Source organism: Myxocyprinus asiaticus, chromosome 2, assembly GCF_019703515.2.
Source record: "Myxocyprinus asiaticus isolate MX2 ecotype Aquarium Trade chromosome 2, UBuf_Myxa_2, whole genome shotgun sequence".
Classification (NCBI taxonomy): Eukaryota; Metazoa; Chordata; class Actinopteri; order Cypriniformes; family Catostomidae; genus Myxocyprinus; species Myxocyprinus asiaticus.
Genome location: NC_059345.1, coordinates 55,447,837 through 55,475,194, shown reverse-complemented (window position 1 = coordinate 55,475,194; position 27,358 = coordinate 55,447,837). Strand labels below are relative to the sequence as shown.

General features: G+C 37.7%; 1 protein-coding gene across 1 annotated transcript in view; it reads left to right on the top strand.

The window, feature by feature from the left end:
* The window catches only part of LOC127411722 (peroxisomal acyl-coenzyme A oxidase 3-like), a 31,377-nt gene extending 4,019 nt beyond the window's left edge, over window positions 1-27,358 (top strand). Inside the window, exons 4-18 of the mRNA XM_051647429.1 lie at window positions 4,156-4,230; window positions 4,510-4,599; window positions 4,792-4,935; window positions 5,341-5,429; window positions 5,645-5,741; window positions 7,300-7,482; window positions 9,627-9,749; window positions 9,983-10,103; window positions 10,216-10,338; window positions 10,620-10,733; window positions 15,537-15,652; window positions 22,029-22,203; window positions 22,324-22,391; window positions 24,082-24,168; window positions 25,895-27,358. Of these exons, the coding sequence (XP_051503389.1) occupies window positions 4,156-4,230; window positions 4,510-4,599; window positions 4,792-4,935; window positions 5,341-5,429; window positions 5,645-5,741; window positions 7,300-7,482; window positions 9,627-9,749; window positions 9,983-10,103; window positions 10,216-10,338; window positions 10,620-10,733; window positions 15,537-15,652; window positions 22,029-22,203; window positions 22,324-22,391; window positions 24,082-24,168; window positions 25,895-26,014 (1,725 nt within the window). The 3' untranslated portion in view covers window positions 26,015-27,358. The remainder of the gene's footprint in view (window positions 1-4,155; window positions 4,231-4,509; window positions 4,600-4,791; window positions 4,936-5,340; window positions 5,430-5,644; window positions 5,742-7,299; window positions 7,483-9,626; window positions 9,750-9,982; window positions 10,104-10,215; window positions 10,339-10,619; window positions 10,734-15,536; window positions 15,653-22,028; window positions 22,204-22,323; window positions 22,392-24,081; window positions 24,169-25,894) is intronic.

Genomic DNA, 27,358 nt, shown 5'->3' with positions numbered 1-27,358 from the left:
TGATTGAGTACATAAACAACCAGTGTTCAAAACCATGTTCTTACCTTACCCCGATTCACTAAGATAAGCCTATAAAAATTATTTGTAATTTTAGCTGTTGGGTCCGAATTGGTGCAAAATCGCTGGTTTATGACATCCTTGCGTCATTACGTCATGTCAGTGAACATAGGATAGAAGCGCCAGCTGTCTCTTTGTTATGTTGAATATTTATATTTATTTATATAATATATACACACACAGTCGAGGTCAGAAGTCATTAAAACTCATTTTTTAACCACAGATTTAATATTAGCAAACTATAGTTTTGGCAAGTCGTTTAGGACATCTACTTTGTGCATGACATGAGTATTTTTTCCAACAATTGTTTACAGACAGATTGTTTCACTTTTAATTGACTATATCACAATTCCAGTGGGTCAGAAGTTTACATGAATTAAGTTAACTGTGCCTTGAAAATTCCGTCTCGTTCCCATGTAAACAGTAGATGGCGGCAATGCACTGTTTTAGTTTGCGAGTAGCCGTTATAAAGAAGAAAGAAACTACAGTTCAGTCAGTCACCCTCACACTGTTCAGGACAGCAACCTGGATGGATTTTTATCTGTTTTTCGTTTTCGTAGTTGTTTACCTGCTATAATGCTTGGATATGATTTTTGGTAGGGTTGTTGAAGCTTATATTGCTTATCATGCTTGTATGAATCAAACAGTACTCGTGTGTTAACTAGGGCTGAAATGATTAGTCGACGTTATCGACAACAAAAAACTGTCAACAAAAATGTTCGTTGTCGAATAGTCGTTTGATGTCATTTATCGTAGCATGAGATCACATTAAACTCTAATGATAACGGGTGAGAGCAGCACTGCAGTTTGCGCCTGACTGAGGAGAGAAAGAAAACAAAGCTCACAGTCCAGACCCACTCAACTTTCCTAAGAGCTTCAGGTGTTGTAGATCGCAGAGTATGAGGGAATTATACAAAATAAGTAAATACAGAAGCATTCTCGTTGTGGAATAAGCAAACGAGAAGTTGAGCATCTTTAAAGGAAACACCCCAGCATTACAACATTTTATTTTTATTTATTTATTTATTTATTTGGGGGGGATTTTTTTCCCCCTAATTTGGAATGCCCAATTCCCAATGTGCTTTTTACGGAAGCCCTGAACCGCAAGGCAGGAAAAAAAAGTCTTAAATTTGTTTCTCTCTTCCTAAAAATTTTTTTTTCTCTCTCTTCAAAATTTTTAATTTTCCTCCAACATTTTTTTTTTCTCTCTTCAAAAAGATTTTTTTTTTTCTTCCCAAATTTTTTATTTTTTTTCTCTCAAAAGATTTATTTCCACCTTGCGGTTCAGGGCTTCTGTAGCTTTTTAAGTCCTCGTGGTCGCGTAGTGATTCGCCTCAATCCGGGTGGCGGAGGACGAATCCCAGTCGCCTCTGGGTCTGAGACCATCAACCAGCATCTCATCACGTGGCTTGTTGAGCACATTTGGAGTCTTCACGCCATCCACCGCGGCAACCATGCTCAACTCACCACGCACCCCACCGAGAACAAACCACATTATAGCGACCACGAGGAGGTTACCACATGTAACTCTACCCTCCCTAGCAACCAGGCCAATTTGGCTGCTTAGGAAGTCTGGCTGGAGTCACTCAGCACGCCCTGGGATTCGAAGCGAACCCCAGAGGTAGCCAGCATCTTTTACCACTGAGTTACCCAGGCCCCCCAGCATTACATCTTAAATGCAGTTATATTTAATGCCTTATAGCTTTATTAAAGTTCAAATAATAAGGAAGCAGATCATGTAAATAACTACAAACTCCAAAACTGACATTCCTCTGTGCGGTCAGCACCTCTTCTATGAGTTGCGCGAATGTCCTGATCTAAGGGGGAGAGATTGAAACTGCATCCGGCTGATGCACACTCTGTCGCGGGACGCTCATCCCTCGAGCGTGCACACTTGCTGCAGCTAGATTATAACGTGATGGCTCGCGACTTATTGAATCATAATATATGTCACTGTGTATTTCTTATCATGAAGAAAATTGGCAATATGCAGATTTATTCAAACCTGCTGATGCTCATTGACCCCACCCATGAGTTTGACTTTGCTTAAATGAGTTCACATTTACTATATAGTATGCTGTTCCTAATGTTGACAAATTATATATCTGTATAATTTGTCAACATTATGAACTCTTTTTTTGACTAGACTAGTAAATGTGAACTAATTTTGGGGGGTGGGGGGGGGGCAGGCATGCACATAAACATGTTAATAATAGAGTTTTTTGTGTGTGTGTGTGTGTGTGTGTGTGTGTGTGTGTGTGTGTGTGTGTGTGAGTTAAAGATGGATTGAAGTGAACAGAAAGGTGAGAGAGGTAGTCTTCACCGCATTATACACTGCAACAAAATAAGTTTTTGATTTGTTTTTGTTTTGGCTTGTTTTCCAATATAAATTGTTAAAATTCCTTTTAGCAGCTATACTGCAGAAGAAAAAATTGTTATCTGAGAATGTTGAATATAATATTAAAAATACAAATATTTTAAAATACCTAAAAATCCTTTAAAAAAAGATGCATTCACTTGAGAAGCAGCATATAAGATATTTAGACTTGCTTTTAGAGAATCTTGAATATAAGTGTATTTTGTCTTTACTGCACTCACAGAAGTATAACTAAGTGAAAAAATACATTTATACACAAAATACACTTATATTTAAGATACATTCTCTTAAAGCAAGTCTAAATATCTTATATATTGTTTTAAGGATTTTTAGACAATTTTAAATGGAAAACAAGACAAAAACACTTTATTACAATGGGGTTTTTGCAGTTAATTTTTCACTGAATTAAACTTAATAAAAAGTATTTTTTCCCCCTTTAATTCAGTGATTCAATATGATTTTGTCCTCTATTGTTAATAAGCACATTTAATACAACCTTTTAAGTCAGGGCACAAGCTGAATAGTCGGTTAAGAGCTAATGATTAATCGTTGCAATAATCGCAGAATAGTCGAATAATCGTTAGATTAATCGATTATCAAAATAATCGTTAGTTGCAGCCCTGATGTTAACCGATCGCAATGTATCTACGTTGTTGGGGGAAGTTACTGACATGTTTACTACTATTTATGACTTCTGAAATTGACTTCTTGTAACTGTTATATTGCATATTTAAGCATATTATTTGAATGTTTAATAAAGTATATTTTATCCCCATCATGATTGAATCCTCATTTTATGTTTTTAGTTTACGGTGTTATTGTGTGCATTGCATAGGCATACTATTGTAGTATTACGGTCCACTTGCATTATCACCTAAGGCTGTACAATAACATATAAAAATAATAAAGTCTTCCATTGAACTTGTATCATCCATAACGTGAGTTTCACCTCTTAAATTGATAAGTGTAGTACAATACAAATATTATAAGTAGATAAAACACATGAATAATCCTATTAACATATACTGGTGACTGGTGATTGTGGAGAGTCCCCTGTTATCTATGTAAAAGCGCTTTGAGCATAGTGTCAGAAAAGTTCTATAAGTGTAAAATTTATTCATTCAAAATATGTGAATACGAGTGTTGTTTATCTTCATCAAAGCAAGTAATGGCTACTCAACGCCGGGCGTGCATCCTCATGGCCTGGCCACGCCGCCCTCCTCGTCACAAACATATTTCAAATCAGCAGTAAAATCTGACAACAATGTATCATAAATTGTGCTTCCTTAGCTCAGGTCATGCAATAAAAATAATATAAAAAAGTGATATATTTTTCAGGCTGAACAGGCGATGTTTCTATCAAAAAGGTGATTGGCTCTTTAACTGTAAGGCGGGACTTCCTTTCATAGAGCCATCATATTTAGCATTACAGTTACCCGTCTCATTTTATACTGTCTCTGGAATGAATCTGTACTGGAATGAGTGGAGATCACATTGAAGTAATTGCTAGTTATCCATAATTTGCCTTTTTTGCTGTAATGTTGTGGATAATCGCTTTGAATTTGCCATGCACATGTGATCTTATTAATTGTACTGTTTCCCAGCATCATCATTGCTGCACATTATTATTTCATGGTTAATTGGTTTAAAACCTATTTTTCAAAAGCCCTTTAAAACCTTAGATTTACTAAAGATCTTTTTGTTGTTGTTGCCTTTTTTAGATGTTTGGAGCCACTGTGGCAAATACAGGATCTCAGAGGCACTTGATGATTGTGAAGGATGTTGAGGATATGATGGTAAACTCTGTCTTTTCTTTATGGCATGAAACACAATATAAAACAACTGGGCCACAAAATGTGTGCTAAGTAAATGTGCACTATATATTGATTACATTCATTATTCAGCTTCCATATAACTACAACAGGCCAAGTTCCAAGGTGCTGCTTACAGTATATTGTATATGTATATATAGCCAGATGTTAACCAGTCAAGTGCCTTTGTTCCCATGAAGACATTAGTCATGGCAAACCACATGAGCCACTGATAGCATGTTAACATGGTCTCTGTCTGTTTAGGCATTTGGATGCTTTGCACTGACAGAGCTGAGCCATGGCAGCAACACAAGAGCACTGAGGACAACAGCCCGATATGACCCCAGCACTCAGGTACTTCATTATTACTTTTAACACACTAGTATACACTATGCTATGCCCAGTTCCCTTGACCTTGCAGAAATCTAAACACATTTTAGAAGTGTGTCAAGATGCCAAACTCTCAGCACATTTCAGGCTTAATTATATCAGGGATTACTTTTCTACTGCTAATGTATGCACAGTATTATTGGCTAATTTCTGCAGGAGTTTGTGCTAAACTCTCCAGACATTGAAGCAGCAAAGTTCTGGGTGGGGAACTTGGGGAAGACAGCCACCCATGCTGTTGTGTTTGCCCAGCTCTGCACACCTGATGGGAAATGTCATGGCCTTCACTCTTTTGTTGTACAAGTATGTATGAAAACACATTGTCGATTGAAACTGATGTAATTACTGTGATACTAGCACCACCAAACAGAATTAATGAAATTTTTTTTTTTCCAAAACATCTTTCTGAATACGCCCCTCGTGTGCAGTTGTTCAAACAGTCAGACAGATCCCAAAGTCAGATAGGGTCTAAGTGGGTCTCTCAAAACAAACAGAGGAATTTTATAGCACCACAGAGACACAGTGTTTACAGTTTTCGAGAAAATCAATCTATGAATGGCTTACTCACAGCTGTCCCTGCATGTTAAGCTAGGATAGAAGAAAGTATTGTAACACCAAAAAAGTTACATATATAAAATTTAAGTTGTTTGTTAGTGTCTTGTCAGAGCAACTGTGGAGAGTGCTGTTTTAATGTAACCTAATTTATAGGTCAGGGATCCAAAGACTTTGTTGGCCATGCCGGGAGTGATGGTTGGAGACATGGGAAAGAAACTGGGTCAGAATGGTCTGGATAATGGGTGAGTTTACTTCTGGACTTTGGACTGACAGTTAGTTGTTTGCAAGTACAGCATGTGACCAATAACTGGGGTTATAATGAAAGGAGAACCATACATTTCATGATTTGAAATCTTTTCTTTCTATAGACATGATATTTGTGTAAAATTTTACATTGTAACCATTTAACTTTAAAGTTGGCGTGTTTGTGGTTGTACCAATAAAATGTGTGATTCAGTTTTGCAGTGTTTCACAATGTGAGGATTCCTCGGGAAAACTTACTAAACAAAACAGGAGATGTTACACCAGATGGGCGCTATGTTTCACCTTTTAAAGTAAGCCCAGTTCAATTTACTGAAATTGCACAAAAGGAATTGCAAAAAATTATTAGATATGTGGCAATACTTCCATAAAGATCTCATTTAAAAGAATATTTTCCGGGGGTCTTGTAAAAGCTCAGCAAGTAAAAGGCGCTGACTACGACACTGGAGTCGCAAGTTCAAATCCAGGGCGTGCTGAGTAACTCCAGTCAGGCTTCCTAAGCAACCAATTGGCCCGGTTGCTAGGGTGGGTAGAGTCATGTTGGGTTAAACTCCTCGTGGTCGCTATAATGTGTGGTTCTCGCTCTCGGTGGGGCGTGTGGTGAGTTGTGTGTGGATGCCGCAGAGAATAGTGTGAAGCCTCCACACGCGCTAGGTCTCCGCGGTAACGCGCTAAACAAGCCACGTGAAAAGATTAGCGGATTGACTGTCTCGGACGTGGAGGCAACTGAGATTCGTCCTCCGCCGCCCAGATTGAGACGAGTCACTACGCCACCACGAGGACTTAGAGCGCATTGAGAATTGGGCATTCTAAATTGGGGAGAAAAGGGAGAAAATCCAAAAAAAATAATATTTTCTGGATTCAATAAAAGTTCAGCTCTATCGACAGCATTTTTGGCATAACGTAAAAATTTGATAACCATAAAAATGTATTTTAACTTGTCCCTCCTTTTCTTTAAAAAAAGCAAAAATCTAAGTTACAATGAAAGTGAATGGGGCCAAACAATAACCTTAAAATATTCACAGTTTCAAGAGTATAGCCAAAAGACATGAACAATATGAGTGTTAACATGATCTTAGTGTGATAAAATTGCTTACTAACCTTTTCTGTGTAAAGTTACATCCAATTTTACAACTTCGTTGCCATGACAGCATAACGACGACCATAAAAACGCTGATTTAAACAACTTTACAGCTTAAATTTAACATAAATTTATGGAAATCCTTTAATAAAATTATAAGCTTCACATTTCTCCCTTTTAAACCCTTCAAAAATTGGCCCCATTCACTTTCATTGTAAGTGCCTCAACTGCAACATCGTTGCCACAAAAGCTGTCAATTAAGCTTAACTTGTATTGAACCCGGAATATACTTTAACAAAGTAGAATCTGAGCTGTTTTGGTGAGTATCCATCTCTCAGGCTTTTTAGGTCATGTCATACCTTTGCTCCCTCTGAAGAGAAAGTAGTGGTGCTATGGCTGTTATTCCAGCTGCTGTGCTGTGCTATGCAAGATGTACTTGGAGGAATCCCTTTGCTTTCATTTCAAACAAACAGAGAGTTTTTAATCATAGGGAAAGCCAGGCGGTCAGCCATTTTTACTGACAGGAAGACATAAAGGGGGTTTTCTGAAAACAAATAGGCAAGAGGGTGAGGTTTAGAGCTCTTTGCTGATGCCTGACTTGCCATGAACGCTTTGTTAGTTTAAGTGTTCTTCATGAATAAATGAGCTATCATTTGCTCTGTCTTCATTTTCTCACATCCTTTCACATTCTCTGGCTCTTTTTTTTCCCCCTTCATCTGGTATCTTTTTTCTTTACACTCTGTCTTTTTCCACACCACACACCCTGGTAGGACCCCAATAAGCGATTTGGGGCATCTTTAGGGGCACTGTCAGGAGGCAGGGTGGGCATTACAAGGATGGCAATGGTCAATCTGAAGCTGGCTGTGACTGTAGCTGTACGGTTCTCTGCAACGCGCAGACAGTTTGGGCCCAAAGAGGATGAGGAGATTCCAGTGTTGGAATATCAGCTACAGGTACAGAGTACTGACACTCTTCAATGAAAATATTCAAGGACAGAAAGTCTTTCACTACATTAGAATCAGTATTACTAATGACTGAGTCATGATTCTTTTGTCATGAGTCATGGCCTGCATTCTGTTTTTCTTTTTATTAATGTGAAAGTAGCAGAAATCAGTTTTGTGCACATGATGAGCTTTAGTTTGAATAGAATTTAGCTTGGAAATTATACAGCTCATATGATAAAGGAAGTGTATGCTAAAGCAGAATCTATAGCTAGCAGATTGACAAACTTCAAAATGAACACAATTAAAGGGATAGTTCACCCAAAAATGAAAATTCTCTCATCATTTACTCGCCCTCATGTCATCCCAGATGTGTACGACTTTCTTTCTTCTGTTGAACACAAAGATTTTTAGAAGAATATTTCAGCTCTGTAGGTCCATACAATGGGAGTGAATGGTGGCCAGAACTTTCAAGCTCCAAAAATCACATAAAGGCCATATAAAAGTAATCCATATGACAGTGGTTAAATCTATGTCTTCAGAAGAGATAGGATAAGTGTGGGTGAGAAACAGATCGATATTTTTCAAGTCCTTTTTTACTATAAATCTCCACTTTCACTTTTACATTCTGAAAGTGAAAGTGAAGATTTATAGTAAAAAAAGGATTTAAATATTGATCTGTTTCTCACCCAAAGTGAATGCATCACTTCAGAAGACATATATTCCACTACTGGAGTTGTATGGATTTCTCGTAAAAATGCTCTGATACCAAAAACCGAACCATCTGATGTACGAATATCATTACGTGTACATATTAAAATCACGTCATGTCATAGTGAGATTATTAAACAACAAAAGCTGTGATTTAATGTGATAAATATATAAATGTGAATGTATTGACTTGAAGACACAAAGTGCTCATTCCTTTTAGAGCTTGTTGGCTCACATGAAAAACACTATCATGAGCATTCCGATGACAGCAGGCAGAGCACTAATTCACTTTTTAGCGCAAGTCATATACAGACTACATGTTTATTTAATTCTTTAAATAAAGCCTTTTATGGTTAAATAATCACTTTGAGTCACATAGTGACTGGCTTTTCTGGAATGGGAAGCTTGTCATAACGTCAGAGCTCCTTGGTCAAAACAACACAGAAACGCTTCAAAATAAAAGCTCTGCCAAATAAAAGCTCAAGTTAAAGGCAAAAAAGTATGACAGAAATATATCACTACTTATAGTTATGCAGTATTCACTGTAATACTACTACTGCTAATAATAATAAATCAGTTTTATAATATAATTGTATTATATTCAAGCAATATCAAACATCTGAGCTGTTATGCAGCACATTATTTGACAAAAATAACTCCAGTGTTGTATTAAGGATTGTGCTGTGAGGTTCTGTATAAAAGCACTTCATTTGATAATAAAAATAATACATATGTTGAAAATTAATTGTTATACCTTCATTTGATTAAATTTTTAATACATTTATTTATTTAATAAATTTAAGAAATAAACCGTTGATATGGAGTTCAGAAAAACTCAAAACTCACAGTACTCAAAAAAAAAATGGGACATCCCTAATTTTATGCTGCTTTTATGTGCTTTTTGGAGCTTCAAAGTTCTGGCCACCATTCACTTGCATTATATGGACCTGCAGAGCTGAAATATTCTTCTAAAAATCTTTGTTTGTGTTCAGCAGAAGAAAGAAAGTCATACATATCTGGGATGGCATGAAAGTGAGTAAATGATGAGATCATTTTTGGGTGAACTATCCCTTTAAATCACATTTGTCAGGGTGTAACCACTAACAAAACATTAAATAGCTTAATTATTTAATGCTTTATCTTTGTTTTGTTGGGGCTTAATATGAAACAATTTCTTGTTATTACATAAAACCACAGTGGCCTAATCTAAAGTAGTGATGGGAAGTCAGAGTTCTTTCAAAGAAACAATTTAGCAGTTCTTTAAAGTCATCTCGACTTACATCGCGTAATTTTAACATCTAACAATACTGCAGACAAGTTATTTAGTCTAGTTATTTAATTTTATCTGTGTTTTTAGAGTTTGATATGAAACCATTTCTTCAATAAAACTTACAGTGCCAGCTACTTGTGTTTTGACACTTCCCATGTTCCATATTTTGTTGCAGCAATGGCGTCTGATTCCATACCTGGCAGCAGTTTACGCACTGGAGCACTTCACCAAATCCTTCACCATGAACTTTGTGGAATTTCAAATCGGACTCTTAATGAAAGACAAAAGTGACCGACAGGTAAAGATCTTATTACATGAGAATGCTAAATTCTGTCATTATTCTCAGAAGTGAAGTCAATTTTATCTAATTATTAACAAAGATTAACATTAAACAAGTTAAGTAAACAACATTAACCAACTCCTTTTTTGTATCACTACTGTATCTAATCAGAGTGATTATAGGAATCTTCTTTTACTGTTAATTGTACATTGATCTCATATAGATTGCGTGTGTGTGACCTCACTCTTTAGTCTGAGCTGGGCAGAGAGATCCATGCAATGTCCTGCGCTAGTAAACCTCTGGGTTCATGGACGGCCCAGCGAGGCATTCAGGAATGTCGGGAGGCTTGTGGAGGACACGGCTACCTTGCCAGTGAGCTGAATGTTTGAAAGACACTTAATTGATCAGCATCTTTAGCAGAATTCTAACATCAAAGGAAGAACTTCTGTCAGCGTAACCCATCTGTTTATCTTTTCATCTTTAGTGAACCGCCTGGGAGACATGCGCAATGACAACGACCCAAACTGCACATATGAGGGAGATAACAATGTCCTCCTCCAACAGACTAGCAACTATCTGCTCAGTTGGCTTCAGCACAAACAGCAAGGTCTGCACACACTAGGGGTCTTTATCTGACATTTAGAGCCCATCTTAATCCATCATAGATTATAAATGTGTAAGAAGTATGAATAAAGTAAAAAGTAGAATGACATTGGTTTAGATTTAACCATAGCACCCATAACATTCATTGGAAGGTGTGTTTTTAGATGTATGCTAGATATTCAGGATTCTGTATGTGTCTGATATGATAGTGAGTTTAGGATCTCTTTTTTCTCTCTCTCTCTGTCTCTTTCAACTCCTCTCTCTCTCTCTTGCCCTCTTCCCAAGGTAAAGGAAAGATTGAATCCCCTCTTGAGACTGTAAACTTCTTAGAGGACATGAGCAGCATTCTGCAGAGCAAGTTCACAGCTGCCTCAGTGGAAGAGTGCATGAACTCAGCCGGTATGCAACATTAACACTCGATTCTCCATAACAAGGACATATATATATATATTCGTGCATACTTCACAACCACACACACCAATCACATCAGTCATCTAGCATTGACTTCACCTCTGTTAACTCTATTCTCCTGTGCTGTACTAAGGGTCTAAAATTAACGTTTCGCCACACCTGGCAATTGCGGGTAAACTGAGAAAATGTACCAACCATGAAATTGTATTTTGCATTATTTTTTATTTTTTTTAAAATAAAGTTGGGTCTTTTTCCTGGCATATTTGTGACAAACAGCACCGCTCATTGTGGCATCATATACCAAATAAATCAATCTCCATCTGTCTGTGAAACTGTACCCATCACAAAAGCATGAATACTATGAAGATTATTATTTTATTCCTCATATTTTCATTAGATAGACAGACAGACAGACAGACAGACAGACAGACAGGCATGAATTTTTAGAGAGAGAGAGAGAGAAAGAGAGAGAGATTTATACAGACAGACAGACAGACAGGCATGGATTTTTAGAGAGAGAAAGAGAGAGAGATTTATACAGACAGACAGACAGGCATGGATTTTTAGAGAGAGAAAGAGAGAGAGATTTATACAGACAGACAGACAGGCATGGATTTTTAGAGAGAAAGAGAGAGAGATTTATACAGACAGACAGACAGGCATGGATTTTTAGAGAGAGAGAGAGAAAGAGAGAGAGATTTATACAGACAGACAGGCATGGATTTATATATAAAGAGAGAGATTTAAAGAGATGGTTGGATAGAGATAGATAGATAGATTTAAAGAGAGATTTGTAGAGAGAGATTTATAGAGATAAAGAAGATTAAGATAGATTGATTGATTTAAATAGAGATACAGTAGATTTAGATAGATAGAAAGACATAGGTTTTAAGAGATACAGTGGATTTAGATGGATGGATACGATGGATGGATGGATGGATAGATACTGTAGATAGATGGATTGATAGATATTAGAAGTGTTATGGTTCAAATCTCTCATGGTACAGATTGTATCACAGTTTTAGGGTTACGGTTTCGGTACGGTTCGGTATTTGCTATGTTCAGAAAAGAAAATAATAATACTGCCAAATCCAAAGTAAGAATACTCTATTTGATAAACGCTTCTACAGGTTTGCCCTTAAAAATCACCATGGTTTTTCTACAGTAACCATAGATCGACAATGGTATTTGTAGTAAAATCATAGTAACCACAAAATCAACATGGTTACTGTCATGGTTACAATTTATAGTAAAATCATGGTTACTATATGGAAACTACAGTATTACTGTTGTAAAATAATGGTTAATTGCATCAAAACCATGATATCTGATAAGAAAACCATGGTGACAGTAGTCATAGTTATTACAGTCATGGTTACTACAGTATTAGTAAAACCATGGTTAATATTAGTTAGGGTCCTTTTCTCTAATTACTAAATCAACATTAACGTAATACCTGCATTATTATGCTACATGCTTCAACATAAAGTGCAATTCAAACTCAACATACACTCACTAAGCCCTCTAAGAGGAACACCAGTACACCTACTTCTTCATGCGATTTATCTAATCAGCCAATCGTGTGGCAGCAGCGCAATGAATAAAATCATGCAGATACGGGTCAGGAGCTTCAGTTAATGTTCACATCAACCGTCAGAATAGGGAAAAAATGTGATCACAGTGATTTGGACCGTGGCATGACTGTTGGTGCCAGACGGGCTGATTTGAGTATTTCTGTAACTGCTGAACTCCTGGGATTTTCACGCACAACTGTCTCTAGAATTTACTCCGAATGGTGCGAAAAACCCAAAAATATCCAGTGAGCAGCAGTTCTGCGGACGGAAACGCCTTGATGTGAGAGGTCAACGGAGAATGGCCAGACTGGTTCGAGCTGACAGAAAAGCTACAGTAACTCGGATAACCACTCTGTACAATTGTAGTGAGCAAAATGCACAACTTGTCAGACCTTGTGGGCTACAACAGCAGAAGACCACGTCGGGAACTTTATTAGGACCATAGTGTTTCTAATAAAATGCTTTAATGAGTGTATATTCAACATTCAAAAACTGTACATCACTATAGAAGGAACATTGCTATTAAAATGGATACGAGAAGGAATGTCATAACGCGACTCGAGTTTTTAATCATGCACTGAAATCCCAAATCTTCATCAATGGAGAAAGGCAACATAACTTTGGCAACGAACACCCCAAGAGCTTTAGTTATTGTTTCATGTCTGTCCGAATTAGCACTGAGTGCCTGCTTAAAAATGGAAGGGAGTGTGTGCAGTTTAGGCTCACCTGTGGCACTGTCGAGCGATGTCTGCAAACTGTGACTTGAATAACGCAGGGGCTTCTCCATCAGCGGCTTGTTTTCTCTGCTTGCCATTTTTAACTATACACATCGCGTGCAGAACTGGGATCTCATCAAGTTGACCCACGTGAAACCCTGGCAGAGCGTATCATCTACAGAGTCCATTAGCGTAGGTCGTAACTGTGCTTATCTATTTGACGCTTTTTTTTCACCAAACCTTGTGCTCTAGATTTTTCATTGAACTTGAGGTAAACTGTGGTGCACATGCTTACCGAACCGTACGATTCTTTTTTTTTACCGAGAACCGTTACACCTTTATTAGATAGACATAGAATTATACAGCTAGATTAAGATAAATAGTCCATCCGTTCGTCCTTCCAGTTTGCCATATTTTAATTAGGTTTTTCAATCAGTAAACAGTCTTACTGAAATGGTCACAAAACATTTATGGTCAGTGGGAGCCAAATAAACAAACTGATCAAACTCTTGGATTTTGTGTAATCCAGAATGTTTGGGTGTAAGACACTCTCTCCTAAACACATTATCTAATATAATGAGCAGCACACCTCCACCACACACAGAGAGAGAATGTAAGAATCGGTGTCGTGCTGTGTTGTGGTGTGGTTTACTGTTAAAAGTGATGGAGCAGATGACTCCAGTGGGAGAGTTTCGCATCCTGAAGCGAGCTGTACATCTGTAGAACATCTGTTCTCTTTACTAATATCATTCCTCAGCTGGTGACTCAACTCACTGTTGCTTGGTTACAGGGGTCAGACAGGGCATCGTTTCAATTTGTCAAGGACAGGGGAGTGGACTGTTTGGGGTTTAACCGACTTTGTCACCATCACGTCATGTGACTAACATCCCTAGGGAGCTTTCAAAAGCTGGGTCAGGTTTAATATTGTTACTCAGAGTATCTCGTATCTCAGCTGTTTCACATCAGAAGTTTGAATACTCTCATTCTTTACCTGTAATAAATCTGACAATTGATTCACAACATGCCAACTAAAAGACAACACAATAGGCTGCCCAATGTCGCCATGATATGCTTCTAATTCGCCAATGTCTTAGTGATGCACTAGACTTCACTTACTGTATATGTACTTTACTATTTCACTATATACTTCAATACTAATATGATGCTCATCATAACATACAAAATCCATAAACTAGTATGCCTTCTGATGTTTAAATCATATGTCCTTATTTCTTCTGAAATTGCTTGCAATTATTTGCAAATTACATTGAGCATTATGAAGATCTTTGCATTGAAAAGAGTTTCACTTTCTGTGTGGTCTTGTTTTGACAAGAGTGTTGTGAAACAAATTTCTTTACTTGGGGAGAATGAAACTGGGTCGTTTCCTGATTTACTAGTTCCCTGAGAAGATGGGAAGAAGATTGTTTTCTGGCCTTGCTCTTTGATGATAAATCTTAAAAGATTTTTTGTTCTAGGTTCAGTTCAAGTTAAGATTAATTGACAGCATTTGTGGCACATTGTTGATTACAAGATACTCGTTTCTTGTTTATAATAAATTCACGTACAGTGGAAGTGAATGAAGCCAGTGGATAAACATTAAAATTCTTACGGTTTCAAAAGTATAGCCACGAGACGTTATCATTATATGTGTTAAGATGATTTTAGTGTGTTAAAATCACAGATTTATTGACCTTGCTGCTTTTACTAGTTTACAGAGGTTACATCGTCACAACAACCAAGTTGTAAAATTGTATATAACTTTACTTAAAATCGCTTACTAACCATTTCTATCACACTAAAATCATGTTAACACATATAATGTTTACATGTTGTGGCTATAATTATGAAACGGTGTGTATTTTAATGTGTATGCACTGGCCCCATCCACTTTCATTGCAAGTGCCTCACTGTAACTGCATTTTTTATTTATCTTTTAAATAAACGAGGGACAAGTCTAAATTAGATTTTGTGGCATTCAACATTGCTGTCAATTAAGCTGAACTTGTATTGAACACAGAACATTCCTACAAATGTCTCACACATATGATTGGTTTAATACACAGCTTTGCATTCTTGGCCATTAGATCTAGATTTACCTTTCTTTATGAATGCACAGAAGTTCTTCTCTCTATGGACACAGTTTGGGTCACTTCTAAGACATTACATCCAATCCTCAACCATGCAAAACATGAGTTCTGTTCTTTAGTCATGGTCCCCACCCAGATACTGTACCTAGCCCAAGATTAAATCTGTCTGTGCTGGTTTGTTAGCACCAAGCCTCTAAAAAACAGACCCATTTTAGCGTTCAGCCTTGTTTTAGCTTTCGCATCACAGCACGTCGTTTACTTTTACAATACGATTTTGAAGAAAACATCCACTTATTTGCAATTATACTGGACATCTTATTATTCATCTATACTGGCATAGAATTTTACTTCAGTGTCTTGCATCATCTGTCTGTCTTTTTAATACCATTATAACATTTTATATTTTGTCTTCAGTGCCTCTGGCAGCATATAAGTGGCTGGTGTGTTTCTTACTGGGTGAGAGCCAAAGGAAGCTGCTTCGTGAGAAATCCTCTGGACTGGGAGACTTTGAGGCTCGGAACAACAGCCAAGTATGTTTGAATCATGCCTTTAATGATCACACAGTATGAGACCTAGCTATGTTTATAGTGTTTACTGGCAGCTTAGTGGAAGACTAGGTATGCATTTAAGTTTGTAAAAAATACCATGCTACCTTATACACAGTAGGTACACTAGGCAGAATTCAAGTAAATTGGGATGCTTTTTGGCATACAATCTTCTCATGTCAATTCAGCCTAGACAACTTTACACATTTAAATGTTCAGTGTTTTGCTGTTATTTTGAAGCTCTTATCTCTTAAAGGGTTAGTTCACCCAAAAATGAAAATCCTCTCATGATTTACTTACCTTTAAGCCATCCCAGATGTGTATGACTATCCTTCTTCAGCAGAACCGAAGTGAAGATTTTTATAGGATCATTTCAGCTCTTTTTGTCCATACAATGCAAGTAAACAGGTGCCATTAGACTGCTGGTTATTTGACGGTCTAAAAGGCATATTTAGGCAGCATAAAAGTTATCCACACGACTTCAGTCGATCAATTAATGTCTTCAGAAGCAACTCGATTTGGTATTTTTTAGTTAAGTTTAGTTACATTCAGTTTCGTTAAAGAACGTTCAGTTACTTTACGGTAAGTTACGCTGTTAAGTTACTTTACGTTTAGTTACGGTACGTTCAGTAACGTTAAATTATGTTCAGTTATGTTACTTTGCGCTACATCAGTTACAGTAAGTTATGTTAGGTTACCTTACGTCAAGTTATGTTAAATTCAGTTAAGGTACATTAAATTACGTTCAGTTACATTAAGTTATGTTAGGTTATGATAAGTTATGTTACTTTCAGTTACATATTGTTTAGTTACATTAGATTATGTTAAGTTACATTATGTTCCATTCAGTTATGGTTAGTTAGGTTTCTGTGACGAGGAGGAGGGTGTGGCCGGGCCATAAGGATGGACGTCTGGTGCTGAGTTACCCCAATCGGCCGGGAGGGGGATAAGGAGGAGCCGGAGAAGCCAGTTAGGAAGAGAGCGAGAGAGAGAGAGAGAGAGAGAGAGAGAGAGAGATATGCACGTGGAGCTGTGTGTGTGCGTCAATGTTTGTGTTGTGTCTGATTAAAAGTGATTGTTCACCCGGTTCCCACCTCCTCCTTTACAATAAGCAAGAGACCTTTTTGTTACAGTTTACGTTATGTTAAGTTACATTACATTTCTTAAAATTACTTTCAGTTACATTTAATTATGTTCCATTACGTTACATTTAGTGCTGTCAGTCGATTAAAATATTTAATCGCGATTAATCGCATGATTTTTCATAGTCTATTGTGTGTGTGTTTGTGGTGTGTGTGTCAGTGTAATTACTCCGGGCGGACACATTGCAGATGTTCCACCCTGCTCCGGCCAATGTTTATGCTGGTTTATTAACAGAAATGCGTTAATCGCGATTAAGAAAAATTAACGCTTTCACTTTGACAGCTGTAGTTAAATGACGTTATGTTCAGTTACTTTACGGTAAGTTACGTTATGTTACGTTGTTTGGTTAATTTGCGTTAGGTTACGTTACGGGATGTTCAGTTATGTTACATTAAATTGCGTTAAGGAAGGCTGTTGACTTAAAATTATAGTCATGATATATAGATGTTCATTCAAGAATCATGTTTCACCATGTAGATTGTTATTCATGGGAGTACATTTTTGTTGTTGTTGATATTTTAGTATCGGGCTGAATTATGGACTTAATGCACTGTACATTTCCCATTATACCTTCTGTAAAGTGCCGCCTAGTCTATGATTTACATCTGATGTAAAACAGATCTGCAATCCCATAACATGTCTTGAACACTGAACAGACATTTGGCTCAAACATATCCCTTTCTTAATATCTATTCGACTGATCTACAAATCTTCATCACACTGGATATTTCAAAGGACTGTTGTATGAACTTCATCTCTTAAAGGATTTAAAGCCTTTCTGCCATATCAGATTCATTTACACCCATATCTACTTTCTTAAAGGTGTTACATCAGTGGAATTGCTTCATGGGGTCAGAATCATATGCGTGATTTGTGATATCTACTTGCATCACGTCTCTGATGGTGTGGAAGTATCATATTTGGACCCAATCAAAATCGCTTAACAAAGAACAGAATGAAATACAGGCCTTATACTACATGCACATATGTGTGTGAGTGTGTAATATGAGGGTCTAATCCCTCCAAAAACATGCAGTCAGTTAAAAGGCCGTATGATATGAGCAGAGTTTGAAGGCCATCCAGGGAGCATCAACTCCCCACCCTCAGCTTTGGTGCTTAAGTTAAATTTACTCTCATGTGTCTGACTCAAAACACAACTTTGGAGGGAAAAATAAGTATAGAAAGGAAAAAGAAAACTGAATGTGCACCATTCATAAGTGCATGTTATTCCAAAGAAAACAAATGTTTTTCTTTATAATCTTTCATCAAAATGTTATAACTTTACTTATCCTCTGACGTCTCTAGGCCACATAGTTTATTGTTTTTTGTTAACCAATAGCAAAGTAGCTATTTACTGTATGGATAGTTTTCGGCTACTGCTGTTGATAATGCAGCCATTTCAAAATCTTGCCAATAAAGTGCAACAGTCTGGTTCTGGAACAAAAAATTCCATTCATTTTCTCCATAGGCGAATTGATTTCTAATGATAACTTAGAAGACTTTAAAGACCTACTGTGAGCTCCAAGGTTGTTAATGGACAGTATTTGTAATGGAGCCTTCAGTCTGCATCATTTTAACTTAAATGGCAGAATTCCTGATTAAGAACTACACTACCTGTGATCCACCAATCAGAGAATCGTTGCTTACAAAGTGCGCCAAATCAGCTCTGCACGACTGCCCGCTCCCGTGACGCAGTGCGAATGACGAAACCGAGTCAGTCTCCCTTCACCCTTAACTTTATATTTGTATTAGGGCTGTGAATCTTTTCAAATTTTATCAAAATTAATCGCACCGTTTTCTGTGATCGCAGTTAATCGTGGTACATGGTACATTAAAACAAACATTAAAATATAATCATTGTCTCAAAGAACTTGCAAGAATCATCATTTATTTAAATTATTTAAACATGTACATATTAAAATGTTAAATTTTTTGCAGATAGAGTTAAATTAGAAATTTTTTTAGAGGTATAAATCTTTGATACAAGGATTACACCACCTGCCTAAAAGCGGTTTTACACGGGACATGGTCACTGCGCCTTCCCCATTCATTTTCAGTGAGAGAGACATTACAGGTGGCAAAACGGAAGCGGCAGTCGAAGCTGCTTTCCAAGCTCGTTCACGAGAATCCTGCCGCTTTGTTGTGCACGACTGCTTGCAGCGCACTCCGCGCAAGATACAAATATTTTATCTCTCTGCAGCTGCCGCTTGTCACTGACCAATCAGAGCTGCATTTATTCACAACCAATCAAATGACATTTAACTTTTATTCAGTCAAACACAAATTGGAGAAAAATAAACTTGCTGTTGCTTAATTTGAGTGTTTATAAGTCAGTCTACCAGGTGAAAATAGGCTACGGATACTTGCATAGTTTATGTTTGGAAGACAGATGACTGCAATATATGCAAAAATCCAGGTGGCGGCGGACGAATCTCAGTTGCCTCCGCATCTGAGACCATCAATACACGCATCTTAACACGTGGCTTGTTGAGCGCAATACCGCAGAGACCTAGCGCATGTGGAGGCATCACGCTATTCTCCGCGGCATCCACGCACAACTCGCCACGCGCCTCACCGAGAGCAAGAACCACACATTATAGCAACCATGAGGAGGTTACCCCATGTGACTCTACCAACCCCAGCAACCGGGCCAATTTGGTTGCTTAGGAGACCTGGCTGGAGTCACTCAGCATGCCCTGGATTTGAACTCGCGACTCCAGGGTTGGTAGTCAGTGTCAATACTTGCTGACCCCATGTGACTCTACCAACCCCAGCAACCGGGCCAATTTGGTTGCTTAGGAGACCTGGCTGGAGTCACTCAGCATGCCCTGGATTTGAACTCGCGACTCCAGGGTTGGTAGTCAGTGTCAATACTTGCTGAGCTACCCAGGCCCCCCTATAACAAATTTTTTGGAGAAGTGCCATTTTATTTATGTGCAATGGCATGCACATGAAATTTATGTGCATGAAAACAAATACAATATTTACAGTAATCACCAATGTTGGGTAATGTTACTTTTAAAGTAACTTGTTAGAATATTGCGTTACTCCTTAAAGTAACTTAATTAATTAAAAAGTTCATTTTTATGGAAAGTAAAGCGTTATGTTACTTTTGCGTTATTTTTGCGTTACTTTTTTCTCACAGCCACTTTCTCTTCTGCTATGTTATGCATTCCATACAAATACACCATGCATTGCATACAAGAGACATTACAGGTCATGCTAGCTACTTTACAACACTCATGTCAAAACAACTTGAATGGAAACATTTTTAATGCTACCAAAATGTCATAAAACAGTTTGTTTCATGAATGAAGCTACTTGTTTATTATAAAACAAAAATGTAGAATCTTTTTAGAAACATTTTCTCTGCATACACAATCGATGTAGAATGTTGCTCGGAGCCACTGATCCAGAGTCAGCTTTTCTCATCCCATTCTCCCAGTTATGGAGAGCTGTAACACGGAGCAGTTCGGGTACATAAGTCAGTGAATTGAGCGAGTATTTCACCCTGTGTAACATGTCGTGGCCAGTGGAAGACTAGTCTTATAATTCCTCTGCCTAAATGCGTTTACTTATTTAAATGCAGTGTGTATTAACACATTAATCAATCGCATTTCACTCAACTGAATATTGACCTCATATTATGCTAAAACCCGCAATTTTCCCGGCTTGTATAGCTAATGTGCTTGCCTTGCCGTTTCAGAAATGCTCTGACCCAGTCTTCTGGCCATGATTTGGCCCTTGTCAAAGTCGCTCAGGTCTTTACTCCTTTCCATTTCTCTTGCATTCAACATGTTGTCTACGAGAACGGATTGTTCGCTTACCATCTAATCTACCCAGACCTAGACATGTGGCTTTGTTAGGAGATGATCAACGTTATTCGCTTCACCTGTGAGTGATCATAATATTTTGGCTTATCGATGTATGTTTACATGCTATAAAATCAGTGGACATGCTGTAATTAAAAGTTTGACAAAATGTTCTCCAGTGGACTTTAATAATGAGATCAGCTAGGCACATTTAATTAATATCAAGCTTTATTGGCAAGGTAAGTTTAAGTGTACATTGCCATTGCATTATTAGACATTATACATACAGATATAAAACAAATTGAATTCTCATGTTTAATTTGCTTAAGAGTAAAATCTCAAAACTATTATTTTCTCTGGCTGCCTTTCAGTCTCTATCGTGCACATGCTGGGTCTCTCTCGTGCCGTTTGGCTTTTAACACTGGTTCAAGTGACAGTGAGTGAGCGTTTACGGATGATGTGAAGAGATATAGCAGCTTCCCCGTATCTCTCTCACACCTGGCTCACCACTTGCGGGTGAAGTCTCCATTATCGAACAGTAAATCTGCTACAGTGTTTATGCCCGGGACATGCTTCGCACATAATGAATAAGTGTGCACTCCTCCATACAATCAGTTTCTGTGTTAGGATGTGCAGTTGAGTCGAGTGTGTACCTCCTGGAATTTATATATGCCAATTTTAGCCACAGGAAGTGGGGAAAAACTTTAGTGAAGTTTTAGAAAGTGAAAAAAACATACTGCATTAATTGTGTTCATTTTTTAAGCACGTTAAAAAGTCAACTTTGATTGAAGATTTGAAAAAGATGCATTACCATTTGGGAATATGGTCCACCACATTCAAATGCAAACTCACATTCAGGTCTGGCTCCTTTCTGGCACGTAATGCCAACTTTTAACAATCCAATACATTCTTGATGGATAAAATAAAGTCCAGCCCTATTTATTTTTTTTCTCATTAAATATTCTGTTTCACTCTGAAATCTCTGTCACATGACAGAAGTAAAATGGATTGCAAAGGCTGATTCATGGTTTTAAATGATGACAAAGGGAAACAGGATACAGTTGGGTTAAACACAATACACACAATACTGAGCCGGCGACCACCAAACACAAAACATCACCTGCTAGCAACCCGACACAAACATAAGTACATTGCTAAGGTTGTGAAGATGTTGTTTTTTCCATCCCATAGTCTCGTCTGTGTGTCATGTCTGTTATTTTGCTGTCATATCCTGGCTTGCAGTAATGTGGGTCAAACTGTCTACAATTTCCCCTTGACTTTGGGATGCGCTATGCGCTGTTGGGATGCATGTTCTTATAAGGCATGCCTGTTTGAGTTTGTGTCCTGGTTTCTTGTACATATGTCTAAAGCTCTGTCTGTGTGTTTCCCTGTCTCTCTCTCCTTAGGTGTATTACTGCCGATCATTGGCTATTGCCTATATTGAGCACACAGTGCTGCAGCGCTTCCATGACCTGAGTCAGGATGAACTGACTCCGGCTGTTCTCAGATCAGTCCTGCAGCGTCTCTGTGCTCTTTATGGCCTGTGGACCCTCACCAACCACATGGCCATCCTGTATCAAGGTAATCCACTGTTCGCTACACCGGTTTCTTTGGTTTTCTATACACCCTTGCTGATGTTGGATATATAAGAAACATGAGTTGAAGTCTTTGAGTTATGTAATGGTTTGCTTGTGTTTTTAGGAGGTTATTGTTCTGGGCGGGAGCCAGTTGACTTCATCCAGACTGCCATTCTCACTCTCTGTGGGCAGGTTAGCATTGTGATAACTGTTGTCCAAATAGACACCCTAAAGTCCCGATATACTTCCAGAGAAGTTCTACTTTGTTCAGGAGTAAAAATAAATTTGATACAGATGAGCAAAAGTATACTGTTTGCGAACATTGAGACACACGCCACACCACTGTGGGAGGCATTTAAATATGAGGACGCTCAGTAAAACCTTAACTAATGTGACATTAAAATGTGTTATCAATGACTTTATGCCTCATTCTATGAGTTTAATTCACATGAGGTCAGTAAAAGAAGCTGTTTTAACCACTCGATGATGATTTAAAGTAATAAATATATGTAGTAGATAATGTTTAATTTGTCTTATTTACATTCTGATTTCATGACGCTGATGTGCTAACACGCTATATGTGGCCAAAATATGCAGCGATTACACTCTGTTATTGTAATTTATGAACAGCAAAGATGGGTGTATAAAAGTTTCAATGGGCAAAAGTCAGACAAATTAATAATGATTGGCATGTCTTACTTTGGGCAGATGTGTGATTGGCTTTCACTGCAGATGGCACATGTGCAAACGCACACAGAATGGGCATTTGACGTGATGTGATTCCTTTTGTAGACTAATTAAACAAAACAAAAAAATCACATGACATGGTCTTGGAAAATGTCTCTACGTGAACATCATACAGATGCAGGTAAATTTGCACCAGCTCGCTAATAAGTCTGCACTCTGCGTGTACATGTTGAGTGATCTTGACTGACTGAACAACGTAAACAAAGTAGGTGGAGCTTCAGGTCACACCCACTGATGAAGAAGTTGTTTAGCAGCCGGTTAGAAGTTTTCCTAAAAGTTCACCCAGGTTAGGTGTTACGAACCACAGAAACAAACTCAAAAACACATTCTATTCACCCCTGGAGTTGGTTAGCTCGCTAGTTCGAATCCCAGGGCGTGCTGAGTGACTTCAGCCAGGTCTCCTAAGCAACTAAATTGACCCGGTTGCTAGGGAGGGTAGAGTCACATGGGGTAAACTCCTCGTGGTCGCTATAATGTGGTTCATTCTCGGTGGGGTGCGTGGTGAGTTGAGCGTGGTTGCCGCGGTGGGTGGCGTGAAGTCTCCACACGCGCTATGTCTCCGTGGCAACGTGCTCAACAAGCCACGTGATAAGATGCGTGGGTTGACGGTCTCAGACGCGGAGGCAACTGGGATTCGTCCTCCGCCACCCAGACTGAGGCAAATCACTATGCGACCACGAGGACTTGGAAGCACATTGGGAATTGGGCATTCCAAATTGGGAGATAAAGGGGAAAAATCAACAAAACAAAAAAAAAACACCTTCTATTTGGCTAGATTTTGTTCTAAATTATGTCACCCATTCATTCTTCGATTTCGTATGAAGTATATCGGGGCCTTAAGAGGCCTTTCGCACGTGATGTGTTTTTGCATTCAAAAACCACTAGATGTAGTGCGCTGGAATGGAATAGAGTGCAGGGGTCTCAAGAGACACATTTTTAAAAGCTGAACTTATGGCGCTCATGAAGTTAGACACTTTAAAAGGAAAGCAACAGTCAAAGACAGTTTACATAGATGAAAATATAGCACAGCAGGACGTAAGAATGCATTTTGTGGAAATGGCCCCCGAAAAAACCAAGTACATGATTATCAGAAACACTTTGTAATAGCAAGTGCCATGTCACTCTCTCTGTGTAGCTGAAGGATGATGCTGTGGCGTTGGTTGATGTGGTCGCTCCTCCTGACTTCATCCTGAACTCGCCCATTGGCAAAGCAGACGGTGAGGTAAGAGAACACATACATAAGTGCACATGTGCACACAAAAGGGACTCGCCAGCTTTCTGTCGTGAATCTTAATGTGGAATCACTTATGTGGATAAATGACTGCAAAAGTAATTTTACATTGTTCCACTAATGTATTTTGACACTTAGCACAAGTTAAGCCACACTTAAAAATGAATTTCAGTGCATTAGATAAATTGTCAAGGCAAGTGGCATGTGTAAACAAATGCAAGACCTTTTCTCAGAACTAACATTTTTTGCAAATACTTTTAATCAGCTTAGTCATACAGATTTCGTACAGATTTGTAAAATAATAAAGGTTGGGGGAAGTATTTTCAAATGTATTTTCCTGCCAGTCTATTAAATAAGTTGTCCTTTGATACTGACAGCCAGGGATGATGCAGTGTTTACAGGAAAATATTTCAGCTATGTGTCACATAATGGGGGCAAACTCAACATTACCTTATAAAATCAACAATTATTAGGCCTTTTGGTGGTGCATTTATTTCCACGATTGTCACAAAGCAAAAAATGTACAGCAGACCACAGTTAATTAAAACAAAAGCTTTCTAATTAGCAGTCCATTTAACTAGACAGTGCCCTTAAAGGAATGTTCCGGGTTCAATACAAGTTCAGCTCAATCAACAGCATTTGTAGCATAATATTAATTACCACAAAATTAATTTTGACTTGCCCCTCCTTTTAAAAAAGCAAAAATCTGGGTTACAGTAAAGGCACTTACAATGGAAGTGAATGGGACCAATCTGTAAACATTAATATGCTAAAAAGTTTTAAGAGTATAGCCACAACATGAAAAAAAAAAATATGTGTGTTAACATGATTTTAGTGTGACAAATTTTGTGTGTAAAGTTATATCCAATTTTACAACTTCATGCTATGACGACATAACACAGTAAACCCTAAACTGACTGTAAAAACTACGATTTAAACAACTCTACAGCCCAAATATAACATAAGTTTTGACAGAAGAATTATAATGTAAGTGCTGTTACAAAATTATAAGCTTCACATTTTTGCATTTAAACCCTCTAAAAATTGGCCCCATTCACTTCCATTTTAAGCACCTCTGTAACCTCGATTTTTGCTTTTTTTTTTTTAAAGAAATTATTTTCATAGTAATCAACATTACACCACAGATGTTGTCATTTCAGTTTAACTTGTTTTGAAGCAGGAATATTCCTTTAAGGGTGTTTAATATTTGTATCCCCTTCAGAAATATAATTCTGACTAGACATTCTGGTTACTGACTCATTCCTCAAGTCAATTAAGAATATTCACAAAACACTGTTGATTTATTTTCTAGCAGACAATACATTTTTGAGCTGGGCTTTTACTGTAAGTGTCAATTGAAAGGCTAGTCATAACAGTCACCCACACTTAAACACATCCCACTGTCACAAAGCCCTTTTACTTTTTCCCCTGTTGGGTGAGACACTTATTTTTAGGTTGAGCGGATATTTACTGGAAAAATACTCTTCACTCTGGCATTTTGGAGTCCATTCTCTTACTCTCTTGAGGTTCTGATATAAAAGAGGGTTCTTGTGAAATGAGTCTTTATGTTGTTTGTCTGACTGTTATTGTCTTAGTTGAATTGAGAGGTGTTCTTTGATAGTGAGTCACATGGATTGACCATATTTTGGTCTTTTTGTGTAAGTAATGACTTTTGTTCTTTGTGATTAAGTATCTGTCTGTTTCTCATGTGTTTTAGCTCTACAAAAACCTGTGGTCCGCAGTCATGCAGGGCAAGAACGTTCTGGAAAGGCCATCTTGGTGGGCTGAGTTTTGTTCTGACAAACCTGTAGTTGGGTCTCTTCGAGCTAATTTGTAACTCCTAGCGCTGGAGAACTGCTAGGTAACAAATTAACTTGAATGAATCCCTTTGTCCAGTGTGCCCAGGCTAAAATAAGCTGTTTTACATGGAGCTTGCAATACTGTAATTTGTTTCTAAATTCAGCATTAATTTGGTTTATTCAAAGGCAGTAAGTAACTGCTTAAAGGGATAGTTCATCCAAATCTGAAAATTCTCTCATCATTTACTCACCCTCAGGCCATCCTAGATGTGACTTTCTTTCTTCTGCTGAACTCAAATGAAAATTTTTAGAAGAATGTCTCAGCTCTGTAGGTCCATACATTGCAAGTGAATGGTGACCAGAACTCCAAAAGATCCAAAAAGGAGATAAGTCAGTAAAGTGGTTTAACCCATGACTTCTGAAGCGATGTGGTTGGTTTTGGATGAAAACAGACCTAAATAAAACTCCTTTTTTACTGCACTTCTTGACAGCACTGTCCTTGACGATCATGATTTCAAGCTCGATTACACTTCCTATAGCGCCATCTAGCGCTCTGCACATGCGTCAAGCGTCAGGAAGTGTAATCGAACTTAAAATCACGATCGTGCCTAGAGACTGCAATGGCAGAACAGAAGACATGGATTAAACCACTGGAGTCTTATGGATTACTTTTATGCTGCCTTTATTTGTTTTTTGGAGCTTCCAAGTGATGATCACCATTCACTTGCATTGTATGGGCCAACAGAGCTGAGATATTCTTTTAAAAATCTTAGTTTTTGTTCAGCAGAAGAAAGTAAGTCATACACATCTGGGATGGCATGAGGGTGAGTAAATGATGAGAGAATTTTCATTTTTGGGTGAACTATCCCTTTAAGAAACATGGCGGAGTGGTCAGAAAAGTCCATGAAGAATGACGTTGATCAGTGCAAAGTTATGAACAGTATTATGAATTATGGTCCACTGTACACGTCAAAAAGAATACATATAGCACTTATTAATACATACATTAATTTGTTTAATTTGATGCTGAAATAATATCTTAAGACCCTATAAAAGTGGGAGTGTTCAATTTTTTTATTGCACAAACAACCAAACAGTAAAAAACAACGTTTTGGCATTGTTGCACTTATTTACAATTTCTCAATAATAACAATGTTCAGATGATTATGTAATTCTAGATCATTTTGTCATCACATCATGATAATAACTGCATTGATATACAGTAGGTCTACTAAGGAATAAATATGTATGATTATAATTTTGCAGAATGACACTTTGATTGTGGATGGTGATTTATTTCAAATCATTGTATGTATGTTTAGTACATGTTATGAATAATACATTTAATTATTTTTAAAATAAATAATTTTGAATACTTTGTA